Source organism: Nyctibius grandis, chromosome 1 (genome assembly GCF_013368605.1).
Source record: "Nyctibius grandis isolate bNycGra1 chromosome 1, bNycGra1.pri, whole genome shotgun sequence".
NCBI lineage: Eukaryota > Metazoa > Chordata > Aves > Nyctibiiformes > Nyctibiidae > Nyctibius > Nyctibius grandis.
In genome coordinates, this window is record NC_090658.1 from 48,899,124 (window position 1) to 48,926,486 (window position 27,363).

At 40.6% G+C, this 27,363-nt stretch overlaps 1 protein-coding gene across 4 annotated transcripts in view; it reads right to left on the reverse strand.

Moving 5' to 3' along the window:
• Nucleotides 1–12,357: 12,357 nt before the first annotated feature.
• Nucleotides 12,358–27,363, reverse strand: part of SMOC2 (SPARC related modular calcium binding 2) — a 154,974-nt gene continuing 139,968 nt past the window's right edge. Inside the window, exons 10-13 of one of the 4 annotated variants that reach the window (XM_068399671.1) lie at nt 23,233–23,335; nt 22,120–22,367; nt 16,691–16,731; nt 12,358–13,891 (exon numbers count right to left, since the gene is read on the reverse strand). In XM_068399671.1, coding sequence (XP_068255772.1) covers nt 13,868–13,891; nt 16,691–16,731; nt 22,120–22,367; nt 23,233–23,335 — 416 coding nt within the window. In that variant the 3' untranslated portion in view covers nt 12,358–13,867. Of the gene's footprint in view, nt 13,892–16,690; nt 16,735–22,092; nt 22,368–23,232; nt 23,336–27,363 lie in introns of all 4 variants that reach the window. The other 3 variants (XM_068399662.1, XM_068399654.1, XM_068399646.1) reach the window with 3 other exon arrangements.

The window sequence follows — 27,363 nt, forward strand, 5'->3', positions numbered from 1 at the left end:
TGTGGGGTGAGATTTCCAGCTAGATACACATGGGTCAGTCCAGATGCAGGATCTTGACCGTTTAAATCTGCAAGCCCTTCTCAGAATGTCTCTCTTAGCAAGTGCTTCAGTAAATTTCTGTTTGATTTGCTGAGTTGCAGTGATGAGTAGCTCTCACTAGGGTCCAGGGCAACTTTGACTGCTTATGGACAGGGAGCAGGGGAACAGGCAAAGTTTCTTCGGCCTACTCCATCTCTGTCAGTCAGTAAGTCCCAGGCCAGTCTCTCAAAGCTTTCATCCCAACACTGTTACATCTCATTGTCCAAAGGCAGATAAAATGAGAAGCAAACCTAAGATTCACAGTATTGGTCACAACAAGAATGGATAGTATTGGTTTTTCCCACTTGTAGCTTTCAGCTAACAAGAAAAAAAAGAGCCACAGGGCTTTGGTAACAACCATATGGCACAATATTGTGCAAACTTTTAATCCTTATTAACTTTAAAGAGAGGATGAAACACACACAAAATCTAAAGTAGCATGACTGAAACAACCAGTATTTCCCTCTGGAAAACAAACATCAGTAAAGTTTGGCAGATCCAAGTCCTACAAGTTAATCTCACCTCTAATTAAAAATTATGTTGAAGAGTTCATTTTAAATCAGTGGCATTAGAGGTACTTTACCTTTCTTCCTCTGTATTACTTGTCTATTTTGAAATTCACAAGCTGTGAAACCCAAGAAGAACCACATAATCCACAGTCTGACTTCCTGCCATAGGGATCTACATAGACCCTTGCTCAGTCACTACTGCTCTGGGCTCAGCATTCTGGCTGAATCAGTGAATATCTACAGGGGTACACCAACCTTGATTTAAGAAGTGAAATTCTGTCCCCACAGAAGCATACGGAAAGTCTCCCCACATCCTGCCTATATAATTACTATCTAAACATTTGGCTATAACAAACTTTCAGCAAATATGAAGAAATACAGAGGAACCTGGTGATATTTGCTTTGCACATCTCCATGTTTGGGATCTGCAGTGATGTTATTTGATGAAGTGGTTGGTCTCTAGAGTTCTGAGTAATTCTTCATTTTGTTACATGTGACCAGACATAGATTCAAAATGACATACAAACACACTGTAATCTAGGCAATCAGGAGTGCTGCTACAGATACCAAAACACAAACCAGCAAATTTACCAGGCTGCAGTATCAGTTAAGTTGCAAACTGGGAGAAATCAGATTTGCCAATAGACCACCTGGCAGAACAGATTCTTTTCCAAGGTGCAAGTATTAGCATTAGCAGATGAAAATGAGTTGTAGTGGATTCATGAGTAGTAGTATCCATACTACCAGTATTCCCTGTTTACAGTGGTAGTCTCAAAGTGTGAACTGTATCTGGTCATGGTCCATGGACTGTTTCTAAGAAATCCACAAAACATAGTCAAGAAATACCTACTGTCAGTACTTTGTATTGACTCAACCAGAGAAAGCACCTCCTTTGAAAAAAATTAAAAGATTTGCAAACTGAAAAAGTTTAGGAACTACTGTTTTAAGGAGTCTGTTGTCCTGTTCCCTGCATTAGAAGATTAATGGGACAGCTGACCCCTGAAAGAGAAGACAAGCTGAGACAAACAGAAGAGAAATTGATGTAGACCTAACAAAGACATTTCAAAAATTCCCGCATAAAGGGATTATGAAAAGATAGCATTTGTTCTAAATTAAATTCCATTCACTGTTTTTCCATGAAGAATGCTACTGCCTGAATCCATATTTGAGTTACCAGTCTGGTGAAGTATATGGAAATGCTTACTATAAAGTCACAAATGTATAACATGCTTTCATACCTGCTGGCACAAGGACGTTAGACTCCAATCTAGTGAATCCCATGTGCAGTGTTGGAAGCATTGGACTTAACTATACTATGTTCCATGCTTTGTGGCCCTAGTGACCATGGTAGGTGGGAGATTCTATATGTTTGGAAATGTAGAGTATAGCTATATAGATTAGCACTGAGGGTGTCAGTCCGTTGCCCAGAGCAACAGAATTGGCAGGTGTAACGTCTAAAGCTGCAAAGAAAATGCATTTTCACTGCAATGCCTCTGCTTCCCTTATCTTTTTCCACGTGTTGTTTACAGTCATAGTGCCGTTTGAAATAATTTCTAATGTTTTGCACATCTCAGGTTTCACTCCAGTTCATGACCTGGAAAGTTACCTAGAACTTTCTGCTATACATCTTGTATTTTAGTTATATCCAGATCACAAAAGAAAATATAACCAAAGACAAATCTCCCATGTGATGTATGTTCTTGTCAGGCAGGAAAACAAAAGACTTGTTTCAAGTCAGCTGAGACATAAGTTAATGATCCTTCATTTTTATTTTCTGGAAATACTTTTCTCTGTCTTCTGGTGGCCAACACTCTTTGTCAAACCCGACCAGAACTTGCGCACTGCTGAGAATTTCAGTATGAAACTGCTTTCAGAGTAACAAACTAAATTAAAGCTGAAAAACATTATAAAGCAACCCATATTAACATTTTTTTTCTTCAGAATCAGTGCCTAAGGCTTTCTAGAACACATGCAACCCAATACATGATGCAAACTGTAGATTTGCCATGCTCCTGGAAACAGATGTGTGTATAGCCTGGGCTGCCAACCTTGTTCTGTTACTAGAAGCAGTTTCTCAGAAAACTTGTACAAGGGTGGTGAAACTCAACCAGAATATAAGCACTGCATATAACTTCTGTGGCTCTATTCAGCAGGACAGGCTTTATCCACTACTAGAAGCAGTGGATAAACCTAATTTGCTGATTGACCCTTAAATTTTAGATTATGCATGTGCTTCTAACTCAGCTTTCTTAAGATCCCTCACTCTAAAACTTAAAGTTGCTGACTTTTCACAATACATGGATCAACATTTTTTCCTTCTGATGATGGCCTAAACCATTACATCAGTACAGATGTCTGGATTACACATTAGATACTTTGATTCTAGCTTCACCCATGAGAAAAAATAAAATTAAACTTAAAAAAATGTATCTGGTTCATAAAATCTTCATTGCCTTGTTCTTGAAATCCCTATCTTGGATTCACATACTCCTCATTACTCAGAAAATCAGCCAATAAGCACAGATACATTCCTTTGTATCTGGGGCCAACTATGCCCTTGTCTGAAGTCTTAGTGTGAATTAAAGTTGAACTAATGGCTGCCCTAACTTAGTGCTGGCAAGCAACCATTTCTCCTCACGGCTCATGGAAGCCAGTCCTTGCGCATTTCTGCAACACAGAGTAGGTTCCATCTGTTTCATCTCTTTATTCATGCTCACACTTATTAAGCTTGATGGAAAGGTGCTCTGAGCCTGGCACCATTTGTAGGGATGGCTCATGCTGGGGCTTGTCTGAAGTCTCGCTCAGTGTCTGAGCCCACAAAGCCATGATCTGAAGCAACGGCGCTGGAGCCCTGCTTTGAAATGGACCCAAGCACCACATTTAAACCTGGCACCTAACCAGATGTGCATTTAGCCCATCTAGCAGCATCCTCCTGACAAGTTTTTAAGGCAAAGAGCATAAGGAGGAACTCCACAGTTAATGGAGTATCACAGAGTAACGCACTCACTGCACTGTAGGCTGAGGTGGAAGGGGAAACGGTAGCTGCACTTTGCAAACAGGTTAGCTCACAGCCTGCACTTGTTGCACTATCAGCCCCTGCTTCCAGGGAACTGGGCATACTTGTATTTCAGAGAACCTTAACTCACTACCTGTGAGAGCATTTGTATGTTGACTCTCACAGGAACAAGACGTGATAAAGTGATGCTTCCATTCCCCTCTCAAATCTGGCTTACTCTTTAAATCCACACCATGCTCATTAGAGTCCCAGGCTCTGGTCTTGAACACTGGCTTAATGTTCCCAGGGACCCAGAGCACAGCTGGTCTGCACAGTGTTTTAGAGAAAGGTAGGGATCTTTATGGGGGAACAGAAACCTGCCCGCATGTTAGGTTGTCTGAATAAACACAGGTTTTTCTATTAACCATAGCACTGAGTGTTTATTGGAGGCAATTCACAAAGGATATTAGACAGGGGGCATTATCTTTATATGCAGAAACATCTGTACGCATTTTCCTGCAGCAAATGTATCATACTTCACTATTAAATGTTGTTCTTAAAAAACAGTTGAAAGTTCACCAAAAGGCAAGCAAGAATAGCACAAGAAGGCATTTTACAAGTTTCCACAGGTAGTTTTGCCTTTGCACTTCCACCTGGATCATTTGTATTCCACTCCTTCTGTCTTCCAAACAAAGGCTGTCAGCCACATCCAATTATCTCATAGTTTTATGATATACTAGAACCACATGGGGGTTAGGACGAAAATAGTCAACTCCCTTATATTTATGGCAGACACTCAAACAATGGGAAATTCTTTTCTGAAATCCTGTATCATGACAGAACCATGTAGTAGAACAGCATGAGCTGAATTTTGCTCATGGAAATGTGTGTAAAAGACGATAAACGTTAATAAACCTTGTGATACAATGAAATCCCTGGCAGAATTTAGTTTTGCTTTTCTTAAAATAGATGGATTTCTTTGTTTTCATTGTTTCTTATTTTAAAAGTAGGAATTAATAGAATTATGATGGAACCTAAATATAATCTAAATGTATGAAGAGCAAAATGTGAAAATACCATCAGCAAAGCATTGTCACCAATATACTGATGCTGCATGATCTGTCCTGTTAGGTCTCTCTCAACTGTGTTTTCTATTGTCCAGAAAAAGATTGGCAACATTATTCAATATAGAGAGCAAATGGTACAAGTGTGGTGTTTCATGGTGTGAAAGACTGTTTCAAGCCCACAAGAAAAAAAAAAGGTAAAATAATAAAATAAGAGATACACTAACAGTTGCAATCAACCAAGGCTGCTAAAATACCCATTGCTGGCTTCTCCCCTGTGACAAGGCCTATATACTAGCAACACCAACTAAAGCAAGACCTATAAAGGAAAATATCTCTGAAATTTACTTTTTCATTTCTATGGCTCAGGCCATGATGACCAATTTCTTAAGAAAAATCCATCAAAACTGATGTTGAAAATTAAAAGAAAAAAAGGGGAGGGGGCCAGGAGATGTTATGATTGAGTCTCTATGCTCTAGTATTCATCTATGTGTTTAGCTTCTAGTTAAAAGTAATGCTCAATGCTTCTGACTAAACAGCCGTGGCATTTGGACCGTCTCTTCACAGAAACTCCTGGCTCATACTGGTGCCTTGGTCCCTGTTTCTCACTGTGAAGAGGATGCTGAGCCCTGGGAAGTTGCATGTCATAGATTTCAGGTGATAATGAACCTTTCTTTCTATTTTAAAAATGTAAAGTTGCATGTCATAGATTTCAGGTGATAATGAACCTTTCTTTCTATTTTAAAAACGTAAAATGAAGCAGAGGCTGCAGACTTTAAATTAATCTTTCTTTCACACACACACCCTCCTCCAGTGTGCACTGCAAGAAACCAGAAAATTTGTGCCAGTTATCGTTTTCTTGCATTTTGTAGCTGTACTGCCTGGCACCCTCAGGGTCAGCCTCCTCCTCTTCACCTGGTCCCTCTCCCTCATCCTCCTCCAAGCTGTATGTCGGCATGCAGCTGGCTCTCTCCCTCTCTCCCACCTGCACCCAGGTGAAGCCCATTCCCAGCCTCTCCTGAGAGCCATCCCGGCCTATGGTGGTTTATTATTTGCATTAGGACAGCATGTGATGAACTTGTTCCTTTTCCTTATCTACTGTACCATCGAAAATCTGAAGTGTGAGGCACTTCTTGTCATTAGCTATTTTCCAAGTGATTTTCTGAATGACTATTCAAGGCTAATGAAGTCAAACTTCTTGTCATCAGGTCATCGCAACACTTGTTACCTTGAAAATAGTTCTAGTCTGAACCTTTCCATAGGCTCCAAAGTTTTCTTGAACATATTTCTTGCACTCTGTTTCCCTTCTTTTTTCTCTCTCACACAGATACAAACCTTTAGATTAAAGATTTTGAGAAGTATTCAAATAATCAGTTTTAGCCACCCCAAGAGTGAACATAAAGGCAACCACAAAAAAAAGACAATGAGAAGCCTGCACTCTCTTGTAATCCTTCGCCATCAATGTGTTGATTAAAGAAAATGTTAAACTGTAGGGTATCAGCCAAGCCTGTAAAGGATCTAGTGGTACAACGAATGAAATAAAAAACTAAAAAAAAAAAAAAAATCTAATTACACTTTGCTTGCATCTTTACTGAATAAGAAACACAAAAGGAAATTTATCTTTGTTGTGGTTCAGATTTCCTCATCCTGGTCAAATCTGCTCTTAATTTAGAAATATGCTGGCTTCCTCTTTCACATTTTCATTAAATGTTGCTTAGACTTCTTGGATCTAAAGGAAGCCTTGGGATTGGCCATGAAAACAAATGTCTTCTGGAACAAAGTGCTGGAGCCACTGAGATACAGAGGACCAAATTCAGACCTTATGCATGGACAGGGAAGCAATCCAAGGGCAGACTGGACCTCTTGTCTAGGCCAGAAAGTGATGTTGTGTGAGAGGGATGCTGTGCCCAGGAAAAGGAAATTTGGGGTCTCCTTTTCACCTGTGTCCCTTCTGTTCTTTTTCTCTCCTGGGTCCCTCAGACTTTTCCTCCTCAGGGAAGTCTTATGGGCAGTTCTGGTTCTTTCTGTCTTTACCATTTCTAAGCTTGCTTTGTTTCCATTCCTCTTTCCTCTGTCATTCCCCCCCTTTTAACCTTTCCTCCCATTTGTACCTGCTATCTCTCCTTCCTTGCTTATTCTGTCTCTTTGTCTGCTCCTCCTTCACTCCCACATGTGGCTTTAGCACAGAGCTCTGGCCACCCTCCTCAGTTCCCCTGTGGTCTCTCCATGATCTCCTTTCATTCCTCTCCTCTCTCTGTTCCTCTGTTTTATTTTCTCTTTTCTCTCTCTTTTTTTATTAGTCTTTTTTGAACTGCATATTCTTTTTTTCTTCCACCTCAGCACCTCATCCTTCATATATTTTGTCTTATAAAATATTTCTTGAAACCTATATAAAGTAGCAACAATACAATTCAGGCTCCTGGGATAACAGCAAGAGATGGGCTAGAGAACAAGCTTCCTCCCTCAATGTTGAGCATTCCATACAAAGAAATACACTATAGACTGAGAGAAACACACCTCCCATCTGTAGAGCATTAAAGAGCTGATGTGCGCAGACCCTGCTTCATCATATCGTCCTGAGCAGAAAGAGGAATTGTTAGATGGGAGTTAACTGAGCACATGCATCTGTTGAGGGGTCACAGTATTTCTCAAATACTCCTTAGCTGAGACTCACATTGACTCTCACTTCATTGAAGCACGACGTTCTGTCACTCTGAGTACTGATTTGATGGATTAAGAAGCAAGACTTTAGAGTTTGTCATTGGTGATACAGGGCAGGATTTTTAAGTGGATCACAGACCGCCAGGGTAACAAATTCGAGCTACGGAGTAATATCCTGTAATTTACAGTATCCGTCATCATGTTTTTTCTTGTGTTCGTTGTTCTTGGTCTTGGTCCCACTGGTATCCCAGCCTGGGGTCTCAGAAGACTGAACCCAAGCTGTGGGTTCAAGAAGACTACCTGGGGAGCTACACTCCAACAGAGCTAGAGCTCCTGCTCAGGTAGTGGTCAAAGTGGGGTTTGGCACGCATTAGCCTTTGAGTGAAATGACTGGTAAAAGATAGATATATGCTAGGATACTATTTTAGGTTTGAGGGGTTTTGCATTCAGTCCCATTGCAGTCTTGTTTTGCAAGCTGGAAAAATGCCCTATATATCTGCACTAATTCACACTGCTTCAATTGTGCTGCATGGATGCAAACTAGTATAAATGCCTTTACCCATATTGCATTTTAATTCATGTTCTGTGTGCATACAGTGCTAAATCCATCAGTTCATCAAACTCCAGTCCTGTTAAATGAAAATGTAGCATTTCTTTGCCTCATACAGGGACAGCAAGGTACTCAAAGACTGTAAAATGGGACTCACATGAAGCATGATGAATTAATGTTTGGAAACCTGACTACTTTCAAACAAATATGATTTTTAAAAGAAGTTGGGGGAAGATCAAGAATGCTGCTACCTTTCACAACCTCTAATTTTGGGATAAAATTGGCGTCAAAATGCCCCTTTTCAGTGTTGACACTTCATGCTTTTTAGATTAAGGAAAAGAAGTTTCAACATAAAAATAACCACTAAACCAAAAAATACTTTTAAAAGAGAAATTTCACGGAAACCCTCAATCACACGAAATCACTCAGTCATGGTTTAGTGAAAACGTTTCTCAATGGAAACTTCATTCACTACTTTTTTTTCTTTCTTTTTTCCTTGACTGCTTAGAACAGATATAGGCATCTTCATGGATGTTCTTCAGGTGCTGAGTGGGCTTTATAAATCTTTGTAAAATTTATTTGTGATGTAACACAAAATCGCAGCCTTCCACCTACAGTCTCACAGACTGTGCTAATCTTTTATGAGTGATTTTCTTAATAAAGTACCCATTTAGCCAAGAATGGATTCCATACAGTGCATAGAATAATTCTGTGTTTGATAAGAAGCAAGCAATCCTATGCAGTGAATTGATGTCCAGAGTAAAGAGAGTTTCTAGGGAAAGGACTGTACTTTATGCAAAAGATTGTTCACATGCACAGAATGGACTCTCATTTCACTATCTTCCCTTCCAATAGGCTTTGTATCCCAGCAGTGACATTAGTCAGAGGACAAAGCGTATGATGAAATAGGGAAGGTGAACATAGGAAAGGCAAAATATTGCATATATTTCTATTGCTAACTTAGTTAAAAAACAGACTTCTCTCCCTGTCACCCCTCTCACTGGATGTTCTAGAGAAATGTGTTGTTCTGAATGCTTTCCACATGAGCTTTTGTTTAAAGAAAAAATAACACGTATTATTTATGCTTTTAAAACAAAGGGCATATTTTCACTTATAAAACTTGAACTGAACAATTAAATGAGACAAAGAGTACACTTTGCATCAGTAATTTACTATAATAATTCTGTTTTAGACGTTAATAAACTTAGTTAGTTGCTATTTAATGTCAAAGTAATTACTCCAAAATGACATCAATTTGCCATCCTAAAGAAAACAAAAGTAATAAACTTTCACTTTCTGCATTAAAGACTCCTTCACACTAGTTTCTAGAACCTAGTTATATAATATGCTAGTGTAAATATTTAAAAGGGACAACTAAATTATCTTTGCTAGGGAAGATTTCTTAACCTCTGTTAATCCATCTTTTATTACTACTGTAAAAGAAAAATGTTAATTAAATCTATCAAATACTGGACACACTTAAATGTCTTTAGTGATGCAATACTAAATACAGAGGGCAGGGCTGTGGATGTAGTCTATCGAGACTTCAGTAAGGCATTCGACACTGTCTCCCACAGCATCCTCCTGGACAAACTGGCTGCCCGGGGCTTGGATGGGTGGACTCTTCAATGGGTTAAAAACTGGCTGGATGGCCGAGCCCAGAGAGTGGTGGTGAATGGGGCAAAGTCCAACTGGCGGCTGGTCACTAGCAGTGTCCCCCAGGGCTCAGTTCTGGGGCCGGTGCTGTTCAATATCTTTATAGATGATCTAGACGTAGGGATTGAGTGCACCCTCAGCAAATTTGCAGATGACACCAAGCTGGGTGGGAGTGTCAATCTGCTGGAGGGTAGGAAGGCCCTACAGAGGGATCTGGACAGGTTAGATAGATGGGCCGAGACCAACGGCATGAGGTTCAACAAGAACAAGTGCCGGGTCTTACACTTCGGCCACAACAACCCCATGCAGCGCTACAGGCTGGGGGAAGAGTGGTTAGAAAGCGGCCCGGTGGAAAGAGACCTGGGGGTGCTGATCGACAGCCGGCTAAACATGAGCCAGCAGTGTGCCCAGGTGGCCAAGAAGGCCAATGGCATCCTGGCCTCTATTAGGAATAGTGTAGCCAGCTGGTCTAGGGAAGTGATAGTCCCTCTCTACTCGGCACTGGTGAGGCCGCATCTTGAATACTGTGTCCAGTTCTGGGCCCCGCACTTCAAGAAAGATGTTGAGGTGTTGGAGCGAGTCCAGAGGAGGGCGACTAAGCTGGTGAAGGGTCTGGAGGGTCTGACCTATGAGGAACGGCTGAGGGAGCTGGGGTTGTTTAGCCTGGAGAAGAGGAGTCTCCGAGGTGACCTTATTGCAGTCTACAACTACTTGAAGGGAGATTGTAGTGAAGTGGGAGTTGGCCTCTTCTCCCGGGCAACTAGCGATAGGACAAGAGGACACAGCGTCAAGCTTCGCCAGGGGAGATTCAGGTTGGACATTAGGAAGAATTTCTTTTCAGAAAGGGTTATAGACATTGGAATGGGCTGCCCAGGGAGCTGGTGGAGTCACCATCTCTGGATGTGTTTAAGAAAAGACTGGACATGGCACTTAGTGCCATGGTCTAGTTGACAGGGTGGTGTCAGGGCAACGGTTGGACTCGATGATCCCTGAGGTCTCTTCCAACCTGATTGATTCTGTGATTCTGTGAATACATATTTTTGTTTCTCCTTCCAGGTTTCTAGGAATGCGTGCTTCCTCCACTGGCTTATGGCACTTACGAAGGGCAAAGGCCTGGTCCAAATGAGAAAAGTACAGTGTATTCCTTGATTTACATGCAGTGAGTATTTAGTTTAAATCTTCTCCCTTACGCTCATATGAACTGATGCTCTTTTGCTCTCTTATTATCTGAAATGACATTAGCAAGAAAAATTGTCATTCCAAGCAATCATCTAGGTCCCAGTTCTGCAAAATGAGTATCTGAAAGCTAGGCATTTGTTAGACGGGAGAAGACAGAATTAAGCGATTTTGGTAAAACTGGAGCTATGAAGTTGGCCTACTTCTAGGGCTGGGAACAAGACGAGAACGTTAGCCAAAGTGTTGACAAAACATGGAACGTTTCTCACTGTGTGGCCTGTTGCCTAATGGACGTTGCAACAGGCTGGACAAATCAATGAACACATACACATTTTCAAAACTTAACAGTCTTCTACTTACAACTTTATAAAAGCTCTAAATAAATCTGTTCAGCAATAGCTGGAACTAGAATAAATATTGGTCAATGAGAAGCAGAATATAAGTTGTGCTTTCAATAAGAACAGAATTAAAATTGAAACTAAATTGTTGCACATGGAATAGGATAAAAACTAAAACTAATTAATTACTGTGGAACTAAATAAACACTGGTACTGTAGTGTGAGCCTAAGGGCCTGTCCACATGGATTTGTTTTTGGTATCAAGGCCATGCTTGGTTACAAGTAGAAGGGCCAAGATTTATCCAAGTTTAACTATCTTGTGGATATATGGGAGATACAGGAACCCAAGGAGAATTTACCAGGCTTGCAAGTGTGTTCCAGTTAGGGACCTGGCCTCTAACTGCAACTATGAGAACTCAATACTGCTTATAGCCAAGTAGTGTAATGGCTGGAAATTGAAATGAACCATAAACGTGACGACACAGAAATATGTACAAAGATGAAATGCCTCATGTTTCAGTCATTGTAAAGTCTTTAAATGACTCTATGTTGTAGAAGTCTTTGGATAACTAAGAGAATGTCTATAGCATTTATTTGTGTTTTGATAAGTGTTTAAGGCTGCTCATTACATAATTAAGTGGCTAGTCCAAATCTGCCTCCCCACACACCCTCCCAGTTTAAATGGGCTGCGATTTCAAACCATGGACATGGCAAAATATTTGATTGCCTACATTTATATTGTCTCCAAAGGCCACAGTGATGGATTTAGATGCTTCTTACAAAATGTTGCTATTAACCATACTGTGCCCACTTAACAAGCTGCCGAGTATTCTCAGGGCTTGCCTCTCTCTCCTCATTGTTTCCGGTCAGGTTGGAAGTTGCCCAGCAGCTCACACTCACACCGAGGGGAAAAGGTGTGATCTCTATCTATGCCACGTTGTGCTTTGCTGAGAAGAGGCAAGAGACCAAACTGAAGCTATATTGAGATAGTAGCAACAAAGGATCTGGCCTCAAAATCACTATTTTGAGAAAGCAGTGGTATGAATAAGGCATGAAGGACCTTAGGAGAGAAATCAATAAAGGGGCAAGGGAAGAAAAGAAGATGGACACAATGTAAGGTCATGAGGTTTCTTGTAAACTCAGTGTAGTGGTGAAGTCACCACTGTGTGTACCTGCTTCCAGACATGGCTATCTGTGTTGCAGAAGAAAAACCACCACCATAGTTTGATAACATATTGATCTTTAATCTATAAAGAAGATTAAATTCAAAGTTTAACAGTATAAAAGAATAACAAATACTTTTTAAAACAAAAATACAAGATAACGCACAGTTGCATCTTGGTTCCTCCTGCTGCCAAAGCTGAGTACACAATTTCTGGGCTACAATTCCACTGCATACAGTGTTTCCTGTCACTTCAGCGTATGTTGAAACTGAAATGAAACATTTTTATTTGCAAAAAAAGCTTTTCCAGGTACAAGCTCAAGCCAGGGTGCTATTGTGATTAGCTAGTCACATGTCAGATCCCACACATTATTTAAACAAACCAGAATGAAATCGTTGCAACATTCCTGCCTTTTCATGTTAGCTCCTAGATGCCAGCAGTCCATCTACCACTGCATCGATCAACCCACCTGCTTGTAACTCACAGTTGTTCAAGAGCTGAACCTTTTTCACTTGAGTCCCCTGCTCTAAATTCATATCCACATGTTCTTATTCCCTCAGGCACACGTACAAAAAAAAGCATTGGGGGGAAAATGACAGAGAAGGTATGAAAACTTGTGAGAACTTCTTTCAGACAGCAAGGAAAAAGCCTCAGGCAGGGGCGATGTGAGTAGTCCCTCCTGACAGCAACTGTTCATAATTTGTTCAGCTTTACCTCTAGTGGAACCCGAGGCAAACCAAAAAGTTGATGGGGGCAGCCAGGCATAGGGGAAGAAAAGGTTGAACAATCTGTTTAGCCTTCCCTGTCTCTTTATAGTTAGATTTACAATTCTGACCCATATAAACTCTGCTCCTCCTTTGCACTGACCACAGAAACATGCTTTTAGGCCCAGGCTGAACCAGACTGGAGTGACATTAAAATCCACCTTACTCCTTGTTGGTTTGCTGTATTAATAACCCAAATGAAAACAAACAGGGGAAAAAATCCTACCAAAACTTATAATGGAAGGCACCTGAAAAATGGATAAAAGAACACATTTTTCTACAAGCATCCCAACTGTAAAATAACTGTTTTGAATCTGTTAGTGGTTGCATTCTTATTGCATAATCTTTGGAAAGCTTAATAATGACAATAAAAACAAAATTAAACAAAAATATTGCCACCAATGAAAAATCTGTTCAGTTAAAAACTGCAAAACCAAGTAAACAGCAATTTACACACTTCCCTCAGCCCTGCAAACCTGAAACATCCAACACTGCTTGGACAAAACTGAGAATACAGTAGACTTTTCAGCATAACTCTACTTAAATGACAGTATTGATTAAGAAAAACAAGGCATACTATTGAAACCAAAATACATAGAATCAGGTTTCTATGCTACTTTTTGCCAAAAAGCTATTTTTTTAAAAATGGTATAAATGCAAACTTTTACATCTCCAACACGTTTTACATATTTCAGACAACAAAAGAATACACATACATTGTATGTGATAATTTTTCAAAACTAGCCATTACAATTTCACAGATTAAAAAAAAAAGTCTGTTTAAATATTTCATTTCTACAGAGTGAATTTACATTTTTAAGTACAAAGTGCAAATACTACAGTTGTTTTTATTGCCTTTTGGTGAGGAAGTCTCCCACATGTCAAAGACATCTGCCTTGGATCAGTAAGATGTTCACCCTTGCTTCTTAGAAACTTGCTGAAAGAAAGAAAGTTGGAAAAATTTGCATTATTAATGATTTTTTCAAGTAATCAAGTATAAACATTTATCTCTGTTTCTGCAACGTCCACGTGCCACTAGCAGAACAAGAGTTTTGCACAAATATATATGGGGAATAAAAAAATCCCTGCCCTTTAGTCCTTCATGGCATTCACAAACAAGGGTATGAGCAACGTATTTACTACTTCTTACCTATGGACTTTTTAAATCTGTACCTGTCAAACACACAGTTTTAGCAACTGCCTGGGCAAGTCCCTGGTGTAATATACCTTTCTATGCCATGTGACGTATAAGGAATGGGCTGCTGGCCAAAATCTTATGAACAATCTATAGTTTCCTTGTAAACTTTTTGCTAGGCTGCAAAAGACCATCTGGGTCTCATTGATGGCATGTGTGCACGTATGTGTATGTTTGTTGGACAGGGTGGAGCTGTGCAAGGGAAATATACCTGGCCACTGCTCCAGTTCTGTCAGATCCATCATGTCTTTGACCTCTTTTAGAGCAACCACAGCTGAGATTCAGTTAGCATATTAGTATACGTATCTATATCTGCGTTCTTTTAGTAAGCTGGTGCGTGCGCGTGTACACATCCAGATGTGCACATATGTAAAAAAAAATATTTAGGAATACATGCCTAAGCACACATAAACATATATAAAACTGAACTGCCACAATAAACTGGAAGAAAATGAGCTCTTGAGTGCCCATCTCCTGAGTGGTGCAAACCTGATGACTCCTTCTCAGATGGGTGTTTCCTTTGAGTGGCTCCTACCTAGCCCAGTTGCTTTTCAATAACTTCCTTTCAAGTAAAAACTTTTGTGATGAAAGCCACCTTCTGCATTTGCAGCCTTGTATTGTTCGAATATGAAACTGCCAACAGACGGTTTGCTGAGCCAGCCTTAATTCAAGGCGATCATTTGTCACCAACAGCTTTTAAAATAATTGGTGCTGAGTCAGCAAAATTATTGGACAAAATTAAAGAACACAGACGCTCTAGGACACTTTTATTACAGATTCTGCAAGTCAGGATCAGATTACAAGTAAGGGGAGAGGGCTTGTCATGCTTCAAGTGTAATGCACGTGTGCCAGTAATTGCCATTATATAATTAAAATAACCCCTTTGAATGTTTTTGAGTTCCAACAGGATAATTGTTTTCAGGCTGCCTTGTTTAAAGCATAAGTGATTTGTGGGGGGAACTTGAAAAGTTAAGACCACAAACATTTGTTTAAACAAACAGAAACTTATCACATTCCTCTAGCTGTGAGAATATTTTATATTCCATCAAAGGTATGTAGGAGGTCTCTGGTAGAACCCACAACCAATGTTGAGCTCGCCTTAGGAAGTGTGAACCTAACATCAAACAAATCAGAGATAAAGCAAGTAACAAATTGACTAGCAACAATGAAAGGAAGATTTCTCTTGGCTTGTGGGGAGGTTCACCCTGGGTTTAGTTTTTAACAAATTAACCTAGCTTTCTAATAGATGAGAAGACATTAACCACAACTCTGGTTCTGGGATATTTTTAGCCAAATTCCTATTTTCCCAGCTGCAAGGTTACCTGAGCTGTTCTTATAATACATTTATATGAATATTTTTAAAAACAGTTCATCATTTACTGATGCTTTTGTGTGAATTAATCATTTAATTCCTCTAACTAATACAAAAGCGAGACAAGAGTTGTATGAAGATGATTCTTTTACTAGACCATTCAAATAATTGGTAGACTCATAAGTCCTTGTTCAGACCCATGCAAAAGTGTCGGGAAGGTGTGCCCATGTTGCCCAGAAAAGTGAATCTTTAGGATTAATGATTATGAAAACAGACACACACAAATGAGAAACCCTTTTTTAACCTTTTTCCTGAGCTACCATTTGAATCCCTCCTTTTCAGTGTGTACCTTTCCTTGATTTAAATATTCTGCTTTTGTGCCTTTTGTAGCTCTGAATGCCATGAGTAGCCAAAATGCCATGAATGACACACTGGTGTTATTCAGAAAAACAAAATCAAGTCTTTGCAGAAAATTGATGCAAAAACAAATCATGGATTATGTTGTCAAGGCACTTGACATTTTATTTGCTACAATCATTCTGCAGACCTAACCAATTTTAGTTTTAACATACATCAGCAGACTAATGCAAATCCTAGTTCTCCGGCATCATTTTGCTCAGCCAGAAAAGGCATTTGAAAGTGACTGACAGCTCTTTTCTCTACACTAAGATTTTAAAAGGTGTTTAAAACCACCATACAATAATTCAGTGGGGTTTGTGAAATGTATAGATTTTCATAGGGCATGGGAAATGTATGGCTTTTTTCACAAAGAGTAATTTCAATAAAAGTTTGTGTCTATAGTATGACTCACAGGAAAGTTAATGGAATTCAGTTAAAGCAAAAGCTAAATGAAGGTAGAGCAGTGTACATTTAAAAGTGTATGGGAATGCTGACATTCAGGAATGCAGAAGACTCATACAAGGGCTCAATTACACTCATCTAATTATCACTAACCTAGATGCCAATTACACTTTACTAAGAACATCCACATGTAGGCATAATCCACTCTGCATTTATGCACATTTACTCTGCACCTGTAGTTGACTACTTCAGCTTTCCTTAAATAGAACTTAAGTCAAAATTTGTTAATCAGGATGCTGCTCTACGTTTTCCTGGCAAGTCTGCAGAATGGCAGACGAATGTAGTTTGAAGCTGCAATGATAACTGCTAAAATCCCAAGTACATCTGGGCAAGACAGGAATGGAGATCTTGCTCTCCTCAGTACTCACCTGCCGGCTGGATGAAGTGCTCTCAGTGTTGGTTTTAGGGGCTGCTAAAGGAGGGAAAAGAAAACATTACAAATATAGTTTGCATGTTATATGTAGCATCCTGAAGAACTGTAGCCCTCATTTTGGTGTCTCAATAAATGAGACAAAATATTTCAGAATTTCATTGAAAACATTCACTTCTTTCTTTCCTTAATACAAGTGTTGCTTCTATCATATTGTATGAAAGTTGAATGACAGCATTTCTTGCCACTTAATATGTGACATTTGCTTAGGACAGATTGCACCTAGTCAGTGTTGAGCATTTCAAAGTTATTAAATCTTTAATAGTAAATATAGCCTATTATCCTTGGTGGGAAAGAAGCATGGACAAGCAGACTGTCTGGAAAGCATTCACTTTGCTTAAAGACATTGCACACGAACAGCTCTGCCAGCCAAAGGCATTGTTCATATTTAATCTATAAAACAGCATGATTATCACTGCTTTTTAAGTTTCTTAGTGGCAAAGTCCAAGACAGTACTCTAAATGAGGAAAAAAAAGACCCAGCTACAGGAGTCTGCTGGCCCATTCAATTTCACAAGCAAACTTGGGAGGCTAGGGAGGTACTTACCCTCTCCATTTTCCATGTCAGTTTGTTAGTCAATCAAGCTACATTGGGACAAAAGTGAATGAAACTGGACCTTGCAAAATACTGCAGAAACTACCATTCCCCTGAGAAACTATGTTTCGTAGCTTTCTGGCTCTTATATTGCTTCAAACAATTCTCACAAGACACCTGGAACTCACATGGAATGATACAGAGCAGCCTCCTTATCTCAGCTTTCACACCTAAGGTGATGGGGTCTCACCTTTTCCTAGAAATATAACTAGCTTTAGGAGTGGTGACAGATTTCTTTTGTGCAAGTGAAAGGATTATCAGAAAGGAAATTTTAATTATCCAGTAGAAGAAACAAAAAAGGAATGCTGATATTACAACAAAAGCAATTTTTATTGTCTTGTCTTTAAAAATATGTATTTCTAGGAAAGCAACCAAATGATTTGGTTTAGAATTTTTTCCAACTGAATGCCATTAGTTTTTCAATGCAAAAGTTCTGAGGTATTTTTTCGTTCCAAAAATTAATGTTCTCATTATTAACTACATTTTGTTTTTTGGAGAAGCTCTGTTAAAAATCTCCAGTTATGGCGAACAGAATTTTTTCTTTAGCTAAATCTGTGTGTGATCTTCATATAATTTCATGACTCTTACAACTTTCTTTTCTGAAACAGGCAGCTTATGTGAAGCAGAAGAATCCTAATCTTTGTTTTTTTTCACTGAAATGGACACAGGAAAAACTGGGCTTTGGTTTGGGTCTTGCTATAGCTTTCTTTTATGTCCTGGAGCAATGACTTTGGACCCAAATTTCATCCACAATAAGACCAAGGAGTGCCAGCTGCAGCAGGATAGAAGTGTCTGGATGTTAACATGTGGAGTGACCATAATGGCCTCCACTTTAAGACACTAGTCTGACAAATAGTGTAAATGAAAAAGGTGTTACATTTCAGTTTCCACATTTATAGCATAAAGATAACAACAGTCATCCACCTTTATACACAGTTTTTTTCACCTCCCTCACCTAAATGAAAATTGCAAGGTATTATTATTAGGTCCACAAAAAACACAGAAAAAAACCCCTGTATTTGATATATTTGTTTCGAGAGATCTGTTTCTGTGAGATACAGACAATTTAGTTTATTAGTACAATGTAGAGCTATTCCTTCTTTCTGCAGTATTCCCTTTCTAGGCTTATATAGAACCAATTTTGTGGAAACCATTTTATTTCTGACTATATTCCCCACTTGACTTGCTTTTCATTTCCTATGACACCTTTGTTTTACTGCCCTGACTTCATTTTAAGGTCCCAGGCAAACAAAACAATTTGCCTATATTCATGTTCTACAGCGTCTTACAGTATGGAGACCTACTGTTTTCATTAATAAATTTTTTTAAAAATTCATCTTTCTTTTCAGGAATTGTGTGATTGAACTTTGCAGGGACGATTACACGCTGTAGTTAGTTGTTCCCCTTTCTACCAGTTTGGCAGCAAGGTAAGGTGGCTGTATACCAGCAACTGTTCCACCTGTTTGGCAGATGACCACATTCCTCACCGTATCTCTAAACCACATTTGAGAAATGAGAAGTCCTTAGAAAGCTCAACAATGTGCTTCCTTCCCAGCAGGAATCCAAAAAGCACAGGTGTGATACTTCCACTCATTCAGGACATAGTACTGTAATAACGTTAAACTGTTTTTTTTGATGATTGTTAATGTTATCATATCCTCTTAGGTTTCACAGAATCACAGAATCACAGAATGTTAGGGATTGGAAGGGACCTCGAAAGATCATCTAGTCCAATCCCCCTGACGGAGCAGGATTGCCTAGACCATATCACACAGGAACGTGTCCAGGCGGGTTTTGAATGTCTCCAGAGAAGGAGACTCCACAACCTCTCTGGGCAGCCTGTTCCAGTGTTCAGTCACCCTCACTGTAAAGAAGTTTTTCCTCATATTTAAGTGGAACCTCCTGTGTTCCAGCTTGCACCCATTGTCCCTTGTCCTGTCAAGGGATGTCACTGAGAAGAGCCTGGCTCCATCCTCTTGACACTTGCCCTTTACATATTTATAAACATTAATGAGGTCACCCCTCAGTCTCCTCTTCTCTAAGCTAAAGAGACCCAGCTCCCTCAGCCTCTCCTCATAAGGGAGATGTTCCACTCCCTTAATCATCTTCGTGGCTCTGCGCTGGACTCTCTCTAGCAGTTCCCTGTCCTTCTTGAACTGAGGGGCCCAGAACTGGACACAATATTCCAGATGCGGCCTCACCAGGGCAGAGTAGAGGGGGAGGAGAACCTCTCTCGACCTGCTAACCACACCCCTTCTAATACACCCCAGGATGCCATTGGCCTTCTTGGCCACAAGGGCACACTGCTGGCTCATGGTCATCCTGCTGTCCACTAGGACCCCCACGTCCCTTTCCCCTACGCTGCTCTCCAACAGGTCTGCCCCCAACTTGTACTGGTACATGGGATTGTTCTTGCCCAGATGCAGGACTCTACACTTGCCCTTGTTATATTTCATTAAATTTCTCCCCGCCCAACTCTCCAGCCTGTCCAGGTCCCTCTGAATGGCTGCGCAGCCTTCCGGTGCGTCAGCCACTCCTCCCAGTTTTGTGTCATCAGCGAACTTGCTGACAGTGCACTCTATTCCCTCATCCAAGTCATTAATGAATATATTGAATAGAACTGGTCCCAGAACCGACCCTTGCGGGACTCCGCTAGACACAGACCTCCAACTGGACTCAGTCCCATTGACCACCACTCTCTGGCTTCTTTCCTTCAGCCAGTTCACAATCCACCTCACTACCCGATCATCCAGACCACACTTCCCCAGTTTAGCTGCGAGGATGCTGTGGGAGACAGTGTCAAACGCTTTACTGAAATCGAGATAGACCACATCCACAGCTTTACCATCATCTATCCACCGGGTAACATCCTCATAAAAGGCTATCAAGTTGGTTGAGCATGACTTCCCGTTGGTGAAGCCATGCTGAGTGCCCCTAATGATCCCCCTATCCTTGATGTGCCTAGAGACAGCATCAAGAACAAGTTGTTCCATCACCTTTCCGGGGATGGAGGTGAGGCTGACTGGTCTATAGTTACCCGGGTCCTCCTTCTTGCCCTTTTTGAAGACTGCAGTGACATTCGCTTTCCTCCAGTCCTCAGGCACCTCTCCCGTTGCCCACGACTTAGCAAAGATGATGGAGAGTGGCCTAGCAATGACTTCTGCCAGCTCCCTCAGCACCCGCGGGTGCATCCCATCAGGGCCCATGGATTTATGGATGTCCAGGTTGCTTAATTGGTCCCTGACCCAGCCCTCATCAACCGAGACAGATTCCTCCTCTATCCTGACTTCTTCTGAGGCCTCAGGAGTCCGGGGCTCCTCAGGACAGCCTCCAACAGTATAGACAGAGGCAAAGAAGGCATTCAGTAACTCCGCCTTCTTTTTATCCTCTGTCTCCAGGGCCCCCACCTCATTCATCAGTGGGCCTACATTGCCTCTAGTGTTGGCTTTACCTGCAATGTATTTGAAGAAGCCCTTTCTCTTGTCCTTGACCTCTCTTGCAAGGTTTAATTCCAAGGAGGCCTTAGCTTTCCTAGTTGCCTCCCTACATCCTCTGACAACAGACTTATATTCCTCCCAAGTGGCCAGCCCCTCCTTCCACGATCTGTACACCCTCTTCTTCCACTTGAGTTTGCCCAGCAGTTCCCTGTTCAACCATGCAGGTCTCCTGGTACCCTTCCTTGACTTCCTACCTGCTGGGATGCTCTGATCTTGAGCTCGGAAGAAGCAGTCCTTGAATGCTAACCAACTATCTTGAGCCCCCTTACCTTCTAGTACCCTGTCCCATGGGATTTCCCCTAGCAATTGCTTGAAAAGGCCAAAGTTGGCCCTCCTGAAGTTCAGGGTTGTGATTCTGCTAGCTATTCTGTTCCTGCCACATGAGATCCTGAACTCTACCATCTCATGGTCACTACAACCAAGGCTGCCCTCCACCTTCACCTCTTCAACCAGACCCTCCTTGTTAGTGAGGATAAGATCCAGCAGCGCTCCTCTCCTAGTTGGCTCATCCACCATTTGCATCAGAAAGTTATCATCAACGCACTGGAGGAACCTCCTGGACTGAGGATGGCTGGCTGAGTAGGCCTCCCAGCAAATATCAGGGTAGTTGAAATCCCCCACAACAACCAGGCCCTGTAATTGCGAGACTGCTCTCAGCTGCCTGTAGAAGGCCTCATCACCCTCCTCATCCTGATCCGGTGGCCTGTAATAGACACCCACAACAGTATCACCCCTGCCAGCCTGCCCCTTAATTCGCACCCACAAACCCTCAGCTCGCTCCTGATCCGCCTCTGGACAGAACTCAATACATTCTAGCTGCTCACTCACATAAAGAGCAACTCCACCACCTCTCCTTAGCGGCCTGTCTTTCCTGAACAGGACATAGCCATCCATGACCACATTCCAGTCATGCGAGGCATCCCACCAAGTCTCTGTAATTGCCACTAGATCATAGCCCCCCGACCGAACACGGATTTCCAACTCCTCCTGTTTATTCCCCATGCTGCGTGCAGTAGGTTTCCTACTGTAATACATCTAATTGTCAGAATCAACAGGAAGTTTTTGATTCTGTTGGAGCAAAGTGATGAGTTGCCTACACAGAAGCAGCTTTCCTGCCATCTGCTCTAAGCAACAGCTGCATTAGCTACAGACAGGTGTATTCTTTTATTTTGTATACTTCTGGCATACACAAACATCAGACTTCGTCAGCTTTGAAGAATCTAGTAAACAAGGTAGAAAAGGTTCTTACTATGGCGTTTCTTTGTTTCTGCTTTACCTTCTTCTTTTGTTACTCCCAAGCAGCCCATTAATTCTTGAACTGATAAGGACTTATCATTGTTCACATCACAGTATTCCACAAACTTCTTCACACATTTTTTGGGTTTTGATTTCTTTCTTAAGAATCTCTTAAATGGCTTGATTTCTTTCTTGCCAATGTCACCACTGGAATTTTTATCTAGCTGTTTGAAATACCAATGGACCACTCTCTCTTCCAGAGTATGATTTGGATCAGGCTCTGAAACCCTGGAATAGAAACCAAAAGTTTAGTCTTAATTCTGATACATAAACCTCAGTTTATATCTTTATTTGAGAATAGTTAAATCACTGTCAGATGCTTTGTTACATAAACCTCCCTGCTTTTGGCCACTACCTTCTTGTAGTGAATCACTCATTTTTTCACTTTGGCCAACTGTATCCTAAATTTTACACTAAGGGCTGGAACCTGCTCTTAGTCAACTCTCTGAAACCCATTCATTTCCCCATTCATTTCCTGAAACAGAGAAAAGTGAAGAAAAAAATAAAAGAGAAAAAGAGTTTCATAGATGGCAGACACATTAAAATGTGCAATATACCCAACTGAAGTAGGTCAACAGTCAGCATCGCCAAATACCTAGGCTCCAATTACAACCCACGATGGATACTCTTAGAGTATTGAATTGCAAGGTAAGATATAAGTACCACCTTATCTTCAGATGGTCAGCACTTGACCTGCAGACACCCAAAGTTTGACAGCGCTTGTGCATTTTTAATTTTACGTGTGACTGTTGATAGCATTGTTTGTTTTACAAGCAACTAAGCAAAATATGAATCAGGAAGGTAGCGCACATTCATCAAAGCCTGAGAGGAGAACAAAGACTGAGACACAGTTGCACCAGCAGCTACATGTAAACTCTAAGTTGTACTGCTGCTGAGAATTCAGGTATCAAGTGCATCTCTGTTTAGTGGGCATAGTCCACAGTGGTAACTTTGAAGTAAACTCTCCTAGACAGGTTCTTGGAAATTTACCCTTTGTGGAGGCAGAAGAAGAATTACTTCTCACAGCCCTCAATAATTCACTCACCACTGCTGAAATCCTTTTAAAGACACACAAAAAGGATCTGAAACTCACCGGCTAGAAGACAATGATGGATCAGAGACTGCATGCACCATATCTGTGGACAATGCATCTAAAACGCTAGTCAGGAACTCAGTCTTCTTGGCCCCAGGACAACCTAGAAAAAGACATTTTTTTCTTTTCTTATTTCCTCTTTTTACAACATTTATATTCCAGCAATAGTTCAAACTTAGAGACAGATGTGACTCCCTGTACACAAATTCCCATAAACTGTGGACAAGTTCATAACATAATTCAAAGACAAGCATTTAAATTCAGGTACATATCTGTAACATAGAGCAGGAATAGAAAAACATCCTTTTGAACTCAAGCAACTGGGAATCTGGTTTGCATACCTTGGGTTTCTTTCAATTTTGGCCATTTTTTTTTCCTTCTTTAAGATATTTTTTTCCCATGGGTGTTACACTTTGAAAAGAACAGCTTTGAAAAAACAGAAATTTGTACATGACACAGACCATTTAAACACAGACTAGAAGCCCAGAGCACAACACTTTGTTCAGATTTCCACTTTTGCTCCTCTGAACTACCACTAGCTTTCTCAACACACATTCTCGCAGTGCATTGGTTTTCCTCTCTGTAAAATGACAGTCAACTCCTTTCCTCTTTCACTTTTCCCTTGAACAGGGGTTAACTCCCACTATAGGGCACCTAGCCCAAAGCCCAAACGGATGCTGTTAGTTGGTACTTCGGTTCATACAGTGGGATCCTATGGTGATGCTAAATCATCCTCATAATTACATTCCCTATGCCACAAAGTTCTTCTCTGAAAGAAACTGACAGCCTGTTTCAGACACATGATGCATCAGATAAATATACACTGAAAGATCCACTCTTAGAGCAGGGCAGCTGGAGCAGATAAATTCATCTGACAAGCGCATGGATGTTGACACATGGAGGTTTGCTTAATACAATGCACCTGTTTCCTGCCCTCCTCCCTAGAGCCCTGAGCCAAACACCAGGTCTTCCCCTAGCCCTGTAATAGCTGAGCTAAACTCTAGGATGATCCACGAGCAGCGACGTAGAGATGACAAGCTTGAAGCTGGAGCCCACGGCGGGACTTTCATTGACAATTCTGTGCTGGAGGCCCGCTTACCCGCAGTTCTGTTCTTAAGTGAAAAAGGGAAATGCTTTGAAGTGTTGTGGAAAAGGAAGATTAGTCAATCAGTAGGGATTCATTATTTCATTGCACTTCTTGGCGATCTCTGGAGCAGGCAGTAGGATTATCTGAGCCTGAAAAGCCACATCTTGCCCAGCAAATTATTTTTTAACACATCCCATGTTGATCCAAGGAAATGAACCTGTGTTATATTAGCCCTTAGCTGTGTTGCAGTAACAATAGCTCAGCTATTACGTATAGCAGCAGCACCCACTACATATTATTGTCTAATACATTCATAGAGTTATGAGTTCCCTGTCTCTTATGTGTTTGCCTTTGACACCAGGGACATTTTATTCCAGTAACTGTAAAAGGCGTATAACAGGAATACACTGAAGCAAGTTTCACTGCACTAAAAGTACACATCTGAAACCAGATGTCACTCTCCTAGATACGTTCCTCTTCCCTTAGAGTTTACCCAGTTTTTTTTTCCTGTTACAACTGGAAAAAAAGAAAGAAAAAAAACCCCAACCCAACAGCTATGACTATAATCCTAAATTGGAGTTCAATGAGACGAGCAATTGAGCTTTCTCTGTATGGCACAGAAATGAGAAGAGTGGCAAGAGATTAATAGGGAGGGACAGAAGACTATACCAACAGACTCCTGGCAGCATTCAGTGCATAATTCAAAAGTATATTATGTAGAGCATAGAGCTTGCTGGTAAGGCTCAGACATTGTGACCATGTAAGTAAACTATGCATTGTGATTTAAATAAGCCATGTAACTTAGCAAGTCACAAACACACATTTGCCCAGACATGAGCAGGCAGAGCCCAAACAGTTCCCAGGCAGCAGGCACATCCAGCCATGTTAGCATGGCAACCTGCCTGAATCAAGCAACTAAGTCTCTGAGCAACCTACTGAGTCAGCACTACATCTTTCCTGTGGACCAGAGCTGGTTCGCTTCAAAGGACAGGCAAAAAGAGATCTGTCTGAAGCTCTCCATGTAGACCATGCATCTCCATGCATCTGGAATGGTGCAAGCTTTATCTGTTACGTGCTGGGGTTGTGTTACTGTCATCAGGCAGAAGCCTGATTGTTGTGAATGGATACAGGGCTCATGGAAAATGCAGACAATAATACCTCGGCATGTAACAATGCAGCGCAATAAGGAGACAAGATAAGTTGACTTTTTTCTTACTCTGTCCTTTTTTTGGATAGATAATAATGTTAATATCCAATTTGATTTAAGACCTCCACCTGAATTTTTCATGTTAGTTGTGAGCGTATTCCTGAAACATCTGGAAGAAACAAAAATGAATGTTATAGGTAGTTTCCACTGCTGTCCAGGGAGCTGCTGAGTGTACATACGCTACAGATGTAGAGATGAAAATCATGACTTAGCTTGCTATTTATGAGATACAACTAGGTAGGGGAAAGTATCAACTTCTAAATCCACAAGAAATCACGGGGAAAAAATTCCATAGTTTAAAGCCTGTCTCTGACAATTTTCTCTAAGATTAAGAAAGGTTTCTAAATGTATATTGCACAAAGTTGCAATAGCAGCTGACAGCAATAGAAATCTTCTCATAGAAAAGAAATCTTGCTGTTAAAACAAACACAATCGGTTGCTGTGACACATTCTAAATTATAACTCTACTACTTAACGTAAAATGACACCCTACAAAATCCTCACCAGTTAAATACAGAGAAAATATTCAGTTTCTCCCAATTATAATTTTTGCTGATGTGTGGGCAATCACACAGCAATTTACCTCACAGTGAAATCTCTGTTCTTTGCAGGTGTTATTAACTCTGAATAATTCTCTGGAGGCTTCACGCTGAGCTTTAATTTTCAACAAACTTGCGGATGAAATGGCAAGACTGGGGGAGCTTTAGCTTGATTGTAATGAATAATTCACTCTTAGTGGACTAAATACAGAAAGGAAAAGACTAGTCTCTTACGGGAGCCTCTTGCTTCTCACTATGGTTTGTGTGCTTCAGTTTCTTCTGCAGCTGCTTGTCCTGTGTGGATTTGACAGCTTACATAAATAATAGTTTGTTGTTAAAGGGTTGAAGTTGAAACCACACGGAGTTAACCTACAGGTTCAGAGATGTAACACAGAGTTGAGTGTTTGGTTTAAGGATAGTTTTACCCAGAGTAAACCTTAGACAAACAAATACATACCACAAATGACAGGAATATACAAACACCTCATTTCAGCTATAATATAAAGGTAATCAAAGACTCATCATTATACATTATATATCTCATATGTACACGTGTGTCTCTATAAATATATCTACCTTTAATACTGGGCATGGATTTTGGGAGTTAAATCTGTAGGGCAGCTGTCTATAAGCATTCTAAAATATGCACCCAAGTGCCTTGGAGCTCCCTGCTTGATTGATAATAATCTACTACTGCCAATCTTGGAAGATTATCTTTTCCAGCAAATCTGAAGTTATGGCTAGAAAAGTATTTTGTTCACTTCTGCAAAAATGTGAATACAATATATTAATCACTTTAAAAGGGAGTTTACATTTATCTCCTGCAAGAGAGTAAACTGTCTTGAGTCAGTCACTCAAGTAATTAAAGGCATGACAGCTTTCAATTAGCAAATCTAAATTTTTTTTTTATTCCCTATTTGTTAACACGAATATCAGGCTTAGCAATGCACTCAAATACAATGACCACTGAAATACCTCTGAAGATTACAAGTAAGTTTTGATCTGCCAAAAATCAGAATGATCAGAACTATTCATGTTTCTTTTGCAGCTTTGACTTCACTGAAATATAGTGGTATACAGGAGAAAAGAATTTAACAAAGTTTGTCAGCACTACGGGTTATGGTGGGAGAACAGACAATACAAGGAAAATATTTTTTCTTGGACTTTTATTCTATACACACATATATGTACAGTTCATGAGTTTATTTCTGTTGATCCATATAAATCACAAGTTTGTGTTTGTCTAGATATGCTGAGGGCCCTCCTCATTTTATGGAGGACTTCCTGAGCTCTTCCTG